This window comes from Canis lupus, chromosome 3 (genome assembly GCF_048164855.1).
Source record: "Canis lupus baileyi chromosome 3, mCanLup2.hap1, whole genome shotgun sequence".
NCBI classification, from domain to species: Eukaryota; Metazoa; Chordata; class Mammalia; order Carnivora; family Canidae; genus Canis; species Canis lupus.
In genome coordinates, this window is record NC_132840.1 from 88,265,835 (window position 1) to 88,279,097 (window position 13,263).

General features: G+C 49.4%; 1 protein-coding gene across 8 annotated transcripts in view; it reads left to right on the forward strand.

Annotated features, from left to right (window-relative positions):
• The first annotated feature begins 5,367 nt into the window (after nucleotides 1–5,367).
• Nucleotides 5,368–13,263, forward strand: part of LOC140631273 (beta-galactosidase-1-like protein 2) — a 58,346-nt gene continuing 50,450 nt past the window's right edge. For 2 of the 8 annotated variants that reach the window (XM_072822778.1, XM_072822779.1), the window contains exons 1-4: nucleotides 5,822–6,798; nucleotides 6,924–6,993; nucleotides 7,561–7,808; nucleotides 7,947–8,144. In XM_072822778.1, coding sequence (XP_072678879.1) covers nucleotides 7,720–7,808; nucleotides 7,947–8,144 — 287 coding nt within the window. In that variant the 5' untranslated portion in view covers nucleotides 5,822–6,798; nucleotides 6,924–6,993; nucleotides 7,561–7,719. Of the gene's footprint in view, nucleotides 5,424–5,594; nucleotides 5,641–5,821; nucleotides 6,799–6,923; nucleotides 6,994–7,560; nucleotides 7,809–7,946; nucleotides 8,145–13,263 lie in introns of those variants that run through there. The other 6 variants (XM_072822785.1, XM_072822782.1, XM_072822780.1 and 3 more) reach the window with 6 other exon arrangements.

A 13,263-nucleotide genomic window follows, 5' to 3' on the forward strand; every position in this document is an offset into this window, starting at 1 on the left:
GCAGGCCAGAAAGGGCTGGTGTAATATACTCATTGTGCTAAATGGGAAAAATATAAAGCCAAGAATACTTTATCCACCAAGGCTGTCATCCAGAATAGGAGAGATAAAGAGTTTCCAGAACAAACAAAAACTAAAAGAATTCATGAACTTTAAACCAGCCCAAGAAGTGTTAAAGAGGACACTTTGAGCAGAAAGAGAGACCAAAAGTAACAAAGACCAGAAAGGAACAGAGAAGATCTACAGGAACAGTGACTTTACAGGTAATACAATGGTGCTAAATTCATATATTTCAATAGTTACTGTGAATGTAAATGGACTAAATGCTCCAATCAACAGACATACAGTATCAGAATGGATAAAAAACAAGACCCATTGATATTCTGCCTACAAGAGACTCATTTTAGATCCAAAGACAGCTCTAGATTGAAAATGAGAGGGTGGAGAAACATTTATCATGCTAATGGACATCAAAAGAAAGCTAGAGATCCTTATCAGACAAACTACATTTTATTGTTTTAAAAGACTATTTATTTATCTGAGAGAGAATAAGAGAGAGAGAGAATATGCACAAAGAGATAGGGAGAAGCAGACTCCCCGTTGAGCAGAGAATTCAATGTGGGGCTCAATCCCAGGACCCTGAGATCATGAACAGAGCCAAAGGCAGAAACTAAACTGACTGAGCCACCCAGGCTCCCCCAAACAAACTAGATTTTAACCCAAAGATTGTAATAAGAGATGAAGGACACTATATCATATTAAAGGGGTCTATCCAATAAGATCTAACAATTGTAAATATTTATGACCCTAATGTGGGAACACCCAAATATATATATATCAATTAATAACAAAATTAAAAAAAACACTGAAAATAATGCAATTATAGTAGAGGACTTTAACACCCTACTCACAGCAATGGACAGATAATCTAAACAGAAGATCAACATGGAAACAATGGCTTTGAATGACAAACTGGACCAGATGGACTTAATAGATGTATTCAGAGCATTTTATCTTTAAACAGCAGAATACACATTCTCCTTGAGTGCACATGAGACATTCTCCAGAATAGACCATGCACCAGGACACAAATCTTGTGATTGTGTCATACTATACATATTTTCAGACCACAATGCTATGAAACTTGAAATCGACAAGAAAAAATTTGGAAGGACCACAAATACATGGAGGTTAAAGAACATGCTACTAAAGAATGAATGGGTTAACCCGGAAATTAAAGAATTTTTTTAAATGCATGGAAGCAAATGAAAAAGAAAACATGACAGTTCAAAATATTTGGGGTGCAACAAGGCAGTCTCAAGAGGGAAGCATATGGCAATACAGGCCTTCCCCAAGAAGCAAGAAAAGTCTCAAATACATAACCTAACCTTACACCCAAAGGAGCTGGGAAAAGAATAGCAAATAAAGCCCAAATCCAGCAGAAGAAGATAATAACAAAGATTAGAGCAGAAATCGATGAATTAGAAATAAAAAACACCAGTAGAACAGATCAATGAAACTAAGACTTGGTTCTTTCAAAGAATTAACAAGATTGATAAATCCCTATCCAGACTTATCAAAAAGAGAAAGGGCCCAAATAAATAAAATCAGGAATGAAAGAGGAGAGATCACAACCAACACCAAAGAAATACAAACAATCGTCAGAGAATATTATGAGCAATTATATGCCAAAAAATTAGGCAATCTGGAAAAAAATCCATGTGTTCCTGGAAACATATAAGCTACCAAACTGACACAGGAAGAAATAGAAAACCTGAACAGACTCATAACCAGTAAAGAACAGAATCAGTAACCAAAAATTTCCCAACAAGGAAGGGTCCAGGGCTGGATGGCTTTTCCGCTAAATTCTACCAAACATTTTAAGAAGAATTAATATCTATTCTTATGAAGCCGTTTCAAAAAATAGGAAGGGAAGTAAAACTGCCAAATCCATTCTATGAGGCCAGCATTACCATGATCCCCAAACCAGACAAAGACCCCAATAAAAAGGAAAATTACAGACCAATATCCCTGCTGAACACAGATACAAAAATTCTCACCAAGATTCTAATTAATGGGATCCAACTGTCCATTAAAAAGATTATTCACCAGAATCAACTGGGATTTATTCCTGGGCTGCAAGTTTGGTTCAACATTCACAAATCAATCAACCTGATACACCACATTAATAAAACAAAATATGACAATCATATGATCCTCTCAACAGATGCAGAAAAGCATTTGGCAAAATACAAGTTTCTTGATAAAAACTCTTCACAGTGTAGGGATGGAGGGAATATGCCTCATCATCATAAAAGTCATGTACAAAAAATCCGCAAGGAATATCATTCTCAATGGGGAAACACTGGGAGCCTTTCCCCTAAAGTCAGGAACACGACAGGGATGTCCACTCCCACCCCTGTTGTTCAACATAGGACTAGAAGTCCTAGCCTCAGGTCAGACAGAAGAAATAAAAGGCATTCAAACCAATAAAGACGTCAAACTCATTCTTCCCAAATGACATGACACTCTATGTGGAAAACCCAAAAGACTCCACCCAAAAGTGCTAGAACTCATACAGCAATTCAGCAATGTGGCAGGATATAAAATCAATACCCAGAAGTCTGTTGCATTTCTATACACTATCAATGAAGCAGCAGAATGGGAAATCAAGGACTCAGTTCCATTTACAACTGCACCAAAAACCATAAGACACCTAGGAATAAACCTAACCAAGAGATAAGAGATCTGTACTCTGAAGACTACAGAACACTTATGAAGAAAATTGAGGAAGACACAAAGAGATGGAAACATATTCCATGCTCATGGGCTGAAAGAACAAATATTGTGAAAAAGTCTTTGGTACCCAAAGCAATCTATACATTCAACGCAATCCCTATCAAAATACCACCAACAGGGATCCCTGGGTGGCTTAGCGGTTTAGAGCCTGCCTTTGGCCCAGGGTGCGGTCCTGGGGTCCCGGGATCGAGTCCCACTTTGGGCTCCCAGCATGGAGCCTGCTTCTCTCTCTGCCTCTCTCTCTCTCTGTCTATCATGAATAAATAAATAAAATCTTAAAAAAATACCACCAACATTTTTCACGCTGGAACAAATAATCCTAAGATTTGTATGGAACCAGAAAAGACCTTGAGTAGCCTGAGGAATATTGAAGAAGAAAATAACCTCAAGGCTGGAAGCATCACAATGCCAGACGTCAAGCTGTATTACAAGCTGTGATCGTCAAGACAGGATGATACTGGCACAAAAACAGACACACAGATCAATGGAACAGAACAGAGAACCCAGAAATGGACTCTCAACTCTATGGTCAACATGTCTTCAGCAAAGCGGGCAAGACTATCCCCTGGAAAAAAGGGTCTCTTCAACAGATGGTGTTGGAAAACCTGGACAGCCACATCCAGAAGAATGAAATTGGAGCACTTTCTTACACCATAAACAAAACTAAATTCAAAATGAATGAACAACCTACATGTGAGGTAAGAATCCATCAAAATCCTAGAGGAGGACGCAGGCAGCAACCTCTTTGACCTTGGCTGCAGCAACTTCTTGCTGGCACATCTCCAGAGGCAAGGGAAGCAAAGGCAAAAATGAATTCTTGGGACTTCATCATTAAAAAGCTTCTGCACAGCAAAGGGAACAGTCAGCAAAACTAACTGACACCCTGCAGAGGGAGAGGATATTTGCAAATGACATGTCTGATAAAGGGCTGGTGTCCAAGATCTATAGGGAAATTCTCCAACACCCAAAGAACAAACAATCCAGTCAAGAAATGGGCAGAAGGCATGAACAGGCATCTCTCCAAAGCAGACCTACACGTGGCCAACAGACACATGAATAAATGCCCCACATCCCTGGCATCGGGGAAATACAAACAGAACCACAAGGAGACACGCCCGCCGCTGTCACAAGGGCTAAGGTTTGTCCGGGAAACAACCCAGCTTGAGGACGAGAAGGGGGAGGCGGCCACCCGCGCAGCCACCTGGAAAACTGTGCGGGGCCTCAGGGACTTCAAACAGAGCTGCGCTAGGCCCCGCCAGGCGCTCCGGGAGTTTGCCCCAAAGATACGGATGCCGCCATCCGGAGGGGCCCCGCACCCGAGATTCTCAGCAGCAGTGGCCGCACAGCTGAGGGCTCTAACTGGCGCTTGACCCCCCGGGGCGGGGGGTGGGGTGGGGGCAGCTGCGGAGCCAAAGCTGAAGGAAGGGCCACCCCAAGCGCTCGGGCGCTGCGCACCGGACAGGCGGGTGTAGACGCCGCTCCTCCACTTCCTGACCCCGCCGGCCTCAGGTGCCCTCGGGGCTCCCCGCAGGTGGGGGCACGGGGCAGAGGGAGGCTGCGGGCGGGGCCCCCCAGTCCGCGTGCCCCACGGTGCGCGCTCGAACGCCGACGCCGCCTGCACAGCCCCAGATCCCGAACCCCCGACGGACCGAGCCTCTGCGTGTGGACGGGTTCCCAGCCCGCTTCGAGGCGCCAGGCTGCCAGCGCGGCGGGCGCCCCAGGGTGAGGGCTCGTCCTTCCGTGTGCTCCGGCCCGGCCCGGCCGGGGGCTGCCCTCCGGGGACGCGTGCCCAGGCCATCCACACGGTGCGGGCGGGGGGGCTGCGGTCGTCGCGGAGCGGGGCACCCCTGCCCCCAGCCCGCAACCTACGGCGGCCAGCCAGGGTGCCGGTGGGTGGCTCCGCTGCACTGGCTTCCCCGCCGGTGTGGACGGCAGTGTGGGTCCCGCGGGTGTGGGGGGCGGAGGGGCGTGTGGGTCCCCGCGGGTGTGGGAGGCGGAGGGGTGTGTGGGTCCCCGCGGGTGTGGACGGGCGTGTGGGTCCCCGCGGGTGTGGACGGGCGTGTGGGTCCCCTCGGGTGGGGGGGCGGAGGGGCAGGCGGCGCCAGGGCAGCACTCGGGGTGGGCCGCGCGGGCTTGCGGGGAGCGGAGGGAACGCGGTCTTTTTTTTTTTTTTAATTTATTTTTTATTGGTGTTCAGTTTGCCAACATACAGAATAACACCCAGTGCTCATCCCATCAGGTGCCCCCCTCAGTGCCCGTCACCCATTCACCCCCACCCCCGCCCACCTCCCCTTCCACCACCCCTAGTTCGTTTCCCAGAGTTAGGGGTCTCTCATGGTCTGTCTCCCTCTCTGATATTTCCCACCTATTTTTTCTCCTTTCCCCTTTATTCCCTTCCACTATTTTTTATATTCCGCGGTCTTGACTCCGCCGACGACGCGCCGCAGCCTCAGCTGTCCCGGCCGGTGACGCCCCCTGAAGGCGGGAGCCAGCCCCGGGCGGGGGACCAGCTGCGGGGCGGAGAGGGCCGGCCCAGCTCCCTGCGGTGCCCCACCCCGCTGCGGACCCACAGGGGCCCGGCCGCTGGCGGTGGCTGCGTCTGCCCGCGGGGTGCGGGGGCGGGGGAGGTCAGCGCGGGGGCGCGTACGGGGGGGATGGAGGGGATGGACCCGGGGCGCGGCGTCGGGGGACTGAGGGTACGCGGGGGATGGAGGGGATGGGCTGGGGGCGGGGGGCGTCAGCGGAGGGGGGCGGGGGCCGGGGGCCGCGGGGGGCGGAGCGCCCAGGAGGCAGGTTCCCCAGCGTCCTGCCGGCGGCTGCGAGCTGCGGAGCGCGGGGCGCAGGGTAAGGCGAGCTCAGCCCGGGCGTCCCCGGAGCGCAGCCGCGACAGCCCCGGGGCCTCCCTCAGCCCGGGGCCCGCCCGGCAGCCCCGCGCCGCCTCCACGCGGGCGGCCCCTCGGCTTCCCGCACTTTCTGCACTTTTCCTCCGGGCTCCGGGTGCCTCTGAGTCCCTCTGTGCGCCCCCCGGACTTCCCGAGCGGCCGCCGAGCGCGAGCGGTCCCCAGGACTCTCTCCATCCCGGGGGCTCCGCGGTCTCTCTCCCGGGGGCTCCGCGGTCTCCATCCCGGGGGCTCCGCGGTCTCTCTCCCGGGGGCTCCGCGGTCTCCATCCCGGGGGCTCCGCGGTCTCTCTCCCGGGGGCTCCGCGGTCTCCATCCCGGGGGCTCCGCGGTCTCCATCCCGGGGCTCCGCGGTCTCCATCCCGGGGGCTCCGCGGTCTCCATCCCGGGGGCTCCGCGGTCTCCATCCCGGGGCTCCGCGGTCTCCATCCCGCGGGCTCCGCGGTCTCCATCCCGGGGGCTCCGCGGTCTCCATCCCGGGGGCTCCGCGGTCTCCATCCCCGGGGCTCCGCGGTCTCCATCCCGGGGGCTCCGCGGTCTCCATCCCGGGGGCTCCGCGGTCTCCATCCCGGGGGCTCCGCGGTCTCCATCCCGGGGGCTCCGCGGTCTCCATCCCCGGGGCTCCGCGGTCTCCATCCCGGGGGCTCCGCGGTCTCCATCCCGCGGGCTCCGCGGGCTCCATCCCGGGGGCTCCGCGGTCTCCATCCCGGGGGCTCCGCGGTCTCCATCCCGGGGGCTCCGCGGTCTCCATCCCGGGGGCTCCGCGGTCTCTCTCCCGGGGCTCCGCGGTCTCTCTCCCGGGGGCTCCGCGGTCTCTCTCCCGGGGGCTCCGCGGTCTCCATCCCGGGGGCTCCGCGGTCTCCATCCCGGGGGCTCCGCGGTCTCCATCCCGGGGGCTCCGCGGTCTCCATCCCCGGGGCTCCGCGGTCTCCATCCCGGGGGTTCCGCGGTCTCTCTCCCGGGGGCTCCGCGGTCTCTATCCCGGGGCCCCATTGCGTCTGCATCGGTTTCCCTGACTGCGGTTCCAACCTCTGCGCCCACCTCCACCCGGGGGAAGGCTCAGGACGCCGGCGGGAAAGCGGAAGCTCACGGAGGCCGCACAGGTGTTTGGCGTCTCCTGCCTTTGTTCAGAAAACCCCTGTTGGGCGGTTCAGGCTCTGCGGTGGGTGAGGACAGAGCTGCGCCGCAGGCAGGTGCCCCCCTAACCCCCCTTCGCCGTCTGTGCTAGGCCGCCCTGGTTCTGCGCACCTGGGGTCTGGGCTTTTGCTGCAGGAGGAAAGCGTCTGCCGCCGGTGCAGGTGAGCGCGTCAAAATCGCTGGCAGGGGATCCCTGGGTGGCTCAGTAGTTTAGTGCCTGCCTTCAGCCCAGGGCATGATGCTGGATACCCGGGATCGGGTCCCACATCGGGCTCCCTGCATGGAGCCTGCTTCTCCCTCTGCCTGTGTCTCTGCCTCTCTCTCTCTGTGTGTCTCTCATGAATAAGTAAATCTTAAAAAAAAAAAAAAGATCACGGGGGCAGAGGAGAGGGTGTTGGGGTGATGAGGCGAGCGCCTCACAGCAGCAGAGCGGCTGGTAGCTGGGCTGCGGGGGCAGGTTGGGACCTCGCTCCAGAGGAGGCCCCTGCATTCTGCCCTGGGTTCTCTGCTAGCCGCTGACTGTTAGGGCTCGTGTCTGGGGGGCAGGGGGGCCCCACGCACACTCCCAGACACTGTCCTCTCTTCTGGGAAACCTCCACCGCCGGATCTTCTCTAAGATGTAAGTGGTGCCCGGAAGCCCAGTGACTCTCAGGAGGTTCTTCGGGGCCGCTGGCCCCCTCCTGCAGCCAGTAGACGTGTCCCTGAGGTGCTGTTTGTCCTGAGTGCAGGTGGTGCAGAAGCCCGGGGACTGTGTGCAGAAGCCCGGGGACCACGTGCAGAATCCTGCCATCCAGGGAGGCCACCTCCACCCGCCAGGCCTCACTCAGCTCCCGCTGCCTCCTGGGCGTCGGCAGTGTCTGACTTGCGCTCTGTCCTCTCCGCCTAGCATGCTGACCTTGTTGAGGCCAGTGGGCATCCTGTACCTGTCTTCAGGATTATTGGTACTAGCTCAGTTTAGAGGACACTTTTCACCCAGGTATGTTTGGGAAGGGCTGGGAAGTTCCCCTTTGCCCTGGAGGTGCGCCTAGGGCCCTGAAGGAAAGGCCTTTCTTATCTGCCCGTGGGCCCCATGGGTCACATCTTTAGGACTGCACACGCTCCTTTGTCCTTGCAGGATGAATCAGATTTTCCTGACTCCCTCCCGCATGATAAATCGCGGTGTGGGTCTGAAAGTAGAAGGCTCGAGCTTCACGCTGGACGGCTCCCCCTTCCTGATCATAGCAGGCACCATCCACTACTTCCGGGTGCCCAGGGAGTACTGGAGGGACCGCCTGCAGAAGCTGAAGGCCTGCGGCTTCAACACGGTCACCACGTGAGTGCGAGCCCCTACGTTCAAGAACGTATAGTCTGAATTCCTACCTCTGAGACTTTATTAGACCAGTCTAAGGGTTGACTCTTCTAGTGCTTTCTTCCTTGTCCTTCGAATGTCTGAGTCTCCACTTGCTATCTCCAGAATATCCATCCTGTGGCTAGAGGATCCCATTGCTCTGAAGAGCCTCCCTCTCAACCAGGGTCACTGTGGCCTGCGAGCAGAAGTCTGCCTTCCAGAGGCAGCGGCCAGTACGGGTGGCTGTAGGTCAGTGGCCCCGACTACTCAAGGAGCTCAGGCCCGGCAGCCTCTCTCCTCCCTGGATACCCTCCGTTGCAGTGATGAGCCCGGGATAGAACAGTTCCAGAAGATTTTGTCTTTGAAGATAGGTTTCGCAGGGAGCCAGGCCTGGCAAGTAACACAAGTATCCTCATCCTACAAGCTGAAATTAACCAAAATTAGTAATTTCTTTCTAGGCTTCTAAACTTGGAAAGTGCTTATACATTACTGTTTTCATATCAGTTTTAGTTCTCTTTTGTGGTTTGAGTTTTAAAATATAGGTTTAAAAGAAAACAATATTTAATTGGAATTCGATTTGGTGAATGACGAGAGTGATGTTTAAAAGCCTTTACCAGGGATCCCTGGGTGGCTCAGCGGTTTGGCGCCTGTCTTTGGCCTAGGGCGCGATCCTGGAGTCTCGGGATCGATCCTGGAGTCTCGGGATCGAGTCCCACGTCAGGCTCCTGGCATGGAGCCTGCTTCTCCCTCCTCCTGTGTCTCTGCCTCTCTCTCTCTCTATGTCTATCATAAATAAATAAATAAATCTAGAAAAAAATAAATGAAAGCCTTTACCTCTAAACTGTCATAATGCCTTTTACACATCACATCGTTTTCCCTCTTTTCTGCCCCTCATTATTTTGTGCCTTTATATAGCAGTGATTCACATGCTGAAATTTTGTAAACTATTAAAACTTTAAAGACGGTGTGGTCTAAATAAGACAGCTCCATTTTTGTTTGTTTTTAGCACTGTTGCTTAGAAAAGTAGGAAGTGTCACCCTTATTTCATAAACTATGAGACATTCTAAGTGTCTCAGAGGAAGAGAGCGTTGTCTCAGAAGGAAGGCAGCCTTCTACATTAAAGACATTTAGGATATAAAGACTGCATTGCCTTAAAAAAAAAGTTATATACACTTAATCAGCCAGGGTCTTGCAGGGACAAACCTAGGGTCTGACAAAATCAGATCTGCTGATTTTCAGGGAGGGAGGGAGTTCGAGAAGAATGATGAAGTGCCAGTCTCAATGGAGACAAAGGGGGAGAGACTGCAGGGTTAGGCCCCAGGTGCAGGATCCTGAAGGGAGTCTGAGGAAAGCAGGCACGACGTCCGGACTGCTTGATTCCAATGCAAGATTAGACAGAGCGGGTCTAGCAAGGCTTGGGTTCTGGCACGAGGTGAGGGTAGTTTAGCAGTTGGGGCCCCCTAGAAGTAAATGGGTATAGCAGACAGGATCTGGGGGTGTCACTGGTGAGAAAGTAATGCTCACTCAAAGAGGTGACATTTTACAACTGCTACACCCCCTTGGCAGCCGCAGTGTCTCTTATTATCCGTGTCTACCTCCCAGTCTGAAAAATGGCAGGACTGCCATTTTCCATCAAACTAGTTTCCATTCTTTCCATCCTGAACAGGTTTTCAGTCATTACAGACGTTCACTACGGATTCGCAGAAACTTCACCTCAGTATCAGTAGATCTTGACCACTGTTGGAGAATGCAACCCCAAATCTCATTTCCCGGCTACTCGTGGTTCCGTTGTATTATGTATTCATTCTTGGACTATCATAACAATTATTTCTTTGTGTTTTAGTTGTGTTAGTTTTTCCTTTTTCCAAATATGATAGTGGGTTTCTAGATTTTTGTTCTGTTTTAGTTTCTCAGCCTTTTATTGCCTGCTTCATGAATTATTTGCTAATTGAATGTTTTGCTTTGCTGGATGCTCAAGAGTTTAATAACACTCACCCTTAATCTGTCAACTAGTTCTTTCGAATACTTTTACCCACTTTACAATATAATGACATTAAAATGCTTTGTCTCAGTTTTTTCTTTCTTCACGTGCATCTTATTGTTAGGTATTTTAATTCTAAATAACAGAACTGTTATTGCTGTTCTGGAAACTTAATGCATGGAGAACACACTTTTGAATTTTCTATAGTGTAGATTTGCTGGTGACAAAGTTCTTATTAGCTTTTGTTTATTTGAAAATGTCTTCCTTTTCCTTTTGTTTGTGAGGAATTTTTTCACTGGTATAAAATTCTAGGTTGGCAGGTGTTTTAGCATTTTGAAGATAATGCCAGTGCCTCTGGCTTTCAGTTTCCGTGGTAAAGTCAGCTAGCTGTCCCTTAACTGATGCTCCTTAGAGGGCCATATATCTTTTTCCCTAGTTGCTTTGAGGACTTGAAGGATTTCCTCCCCTCCCCCCAAAAAAGACATTCTTTTTATTTTTTAAATATTTATTTATTTATTTATCTATCTATTTATTTATTTATTTTTAGAGACATTCTTTTTAAGAGGATTTTTAGGTTCACAACAAAATTAAGCAGAAAGTGGAGAGTTTGACTTCTGGAGAGGGGAGAGGAGCCAGATGTTGTGCTAGTTTATCAATGCGCAGTGATTTAATCAACTAACTATTCCTGAAAAATGAAGTCCCTGTAACATCCTAACTGAAGGGGTTTGTTGAGCTTTCAGGTTGGTGAGCACACTGAGGTGCTGGAAGGGTGGTGTGTCCAGGGGAGGCATGGAAGCTCCCTGTTCCTTCCTTGTACTTTGTCCTATGCATCTCTTCTGACTGTTCCTGAGTTGTATCCTTTAAAATAGACTGATAAAAAGCTAATTATTACCCAGAGTTTTGTGCGCAGTTCTGTCTAGCAAATTATCAAACTCAGAGACGGGGGTCATAGAAACCCCTGATTGTAGCTGACTGATCAGAAATACAGGTGACAACCCGGGACTGCTATGTGAAATGGAGGAGTGAGGGAGTCGTCATGTGGGACTGAGCCCAGTTAGCCCTGCTAACTGTGGGCGGTTAGTGTTAGAGCTCAGGTAAATTGTAGGACACCCAGTTGGTATCCGCTGGAATTGGAGAATTGCTTGGGGTGGGAAAAGCCTGCATATCTGGTGTCAGAACTGTTGTGTGACTAAAACGAGACAAATTTTCCTTAAAATTGACAATTCCTTTCTTGTAGCACTTAAAACCTATTGTGCTACTTCCTTCTGGACTCTGTAGAAAAAGGCTATATTCCATGTCTCATAATTGACTGTAACTCCAAGGCGGTTCCTCTATAAGTAATGCATCATTTCTCTCTGGACTTTCACAATTTTTTCTTTATATATATATATTTTTTTAATTTTTTTTATTTATTTATGATAGGCACACAGTGAGAGAGAGAGAGGCAGAGACACAGGCAGAGGGAGAAGCAGGCTCCATGCACCGGGAGCCCGATGTGGGATTCGATCCCGGGTCTCCAGGATCGCGCCCTGGGCCAAAGGCAGGCGCCAAACCGCTGCGCCACCCAGGGATCCCTTTTTCTTTATATTTAGTTTAGGTTTTTTGTTTTGTTTTTTAGTGTTTCAATAAAAAAAGACTTTAACTTCTAGAGTAAGTAGTTTGGGGTTTATAATAAAATTAAGAGGAAGGCACAGAGATTTTCCATATAATGCTAGCCCCCAACCCACCAGAACCACCCTCACTATCAACATCACCCATCACAGTGGTTCATAAATGATACTCAACAAACCTACACTGACACATCATTAATCACCCAAAGTTCATAGTTTGCCTTACGGTTCACTCCTGGTTTAGTTGAATGTATAATGACACTTATCCACCATTAACAGTATCCCAGAAAGTAGTTTCACGGTCTTAACAGTCCTGTGCACCACCTGTTCATCCTCCGTCCCCACTATCTCCTGGCCACCACTGATCTTTCCAGTGTTTCCACATTTTGCCTTTTCCAAAATATCATGTAGTTGGAATCATACAGAAGGGGGCCTTTTCAGACTGGCTTCTTTCATTTGGTAATATGCATTGAATTTTCCTTTATGTATTATTTTCATGATTTGATAGGTTACTTTTTCAGTTTTGAATGATTTTTCATTGTTGGATAGTATTGTTTGCCCAATTGTTCATTGCTGTTATACAGGAAAATGATTGAATTTTGTATATTAACTTTGTTTTCTGCAACCTCACTATTGATCACTTAGTAGTTCTGAGAGGTTTGTTTCGTCAATTGTTTTGAATTTAATAGACAAATATCATCAGTGAACAAAGAAACTTTTATGTTTTTCTGCCCAATCTGTATACTTTTTATTTAATTTCTTGTTTTATTGCATTGATTATGCTTTGTAGTACAATACTGAAAAGAGTGGCAATAAGGGACAACTTGCCTTGCCCCTAATCTTAGCAGTGAAACTTCTGATTTCTTATGCTTAAGTTTCTTATGATTAAGTTAGCTGTAGGTATTCTAGAGCTATTTCTTTACGAAGTTGAGGCAGTTCTCTTTTCCTAGTGTACTGATGGTTTTTTTTTTTTATCATGAATAGGTGTTGAATTTTCTGAAATGTTTTAAATGCATCTATTGATAAAATTATGTGACTGTTTTTCTTCTTTAGCCTGTTGATATGATGTATTATATTAATCCTTATTTTGTTTAGGTCTTCAACTGACTGGATGAGGCTTATCTGGTTAGGGAGTGCAATCCACATTACTCAGTCCACCAGGTCAAATGTTAATCTTTTCCAGAAACACTTGTATACCATTTGACCAAGTGTCAGAGCAGCTGATTGCCTAGTCAAGTCAACATGTAGAATTAACCATTACATCAGTTGTCTCTCACTCTGGCTTTTGGGGCAGCAATCTTCCCTGTGACCTCTCTTCTGATGAATAAGAAGAGTTGTTGCTTTTCAACAGCTTCCAGTTTTTCAGCTTTGTTCTAGGCTCTTAGTTACTTCTCGGGCCAGAAAGTGGAAATTTTTTGATGCCTCTGTCAGTTAATAAAAAACTTGCTCACTTTTTCTTGTTTTCCTCATTAAGAGGTTTGGCCCAAATTACCTACTATCTTTCTGGTAGTAA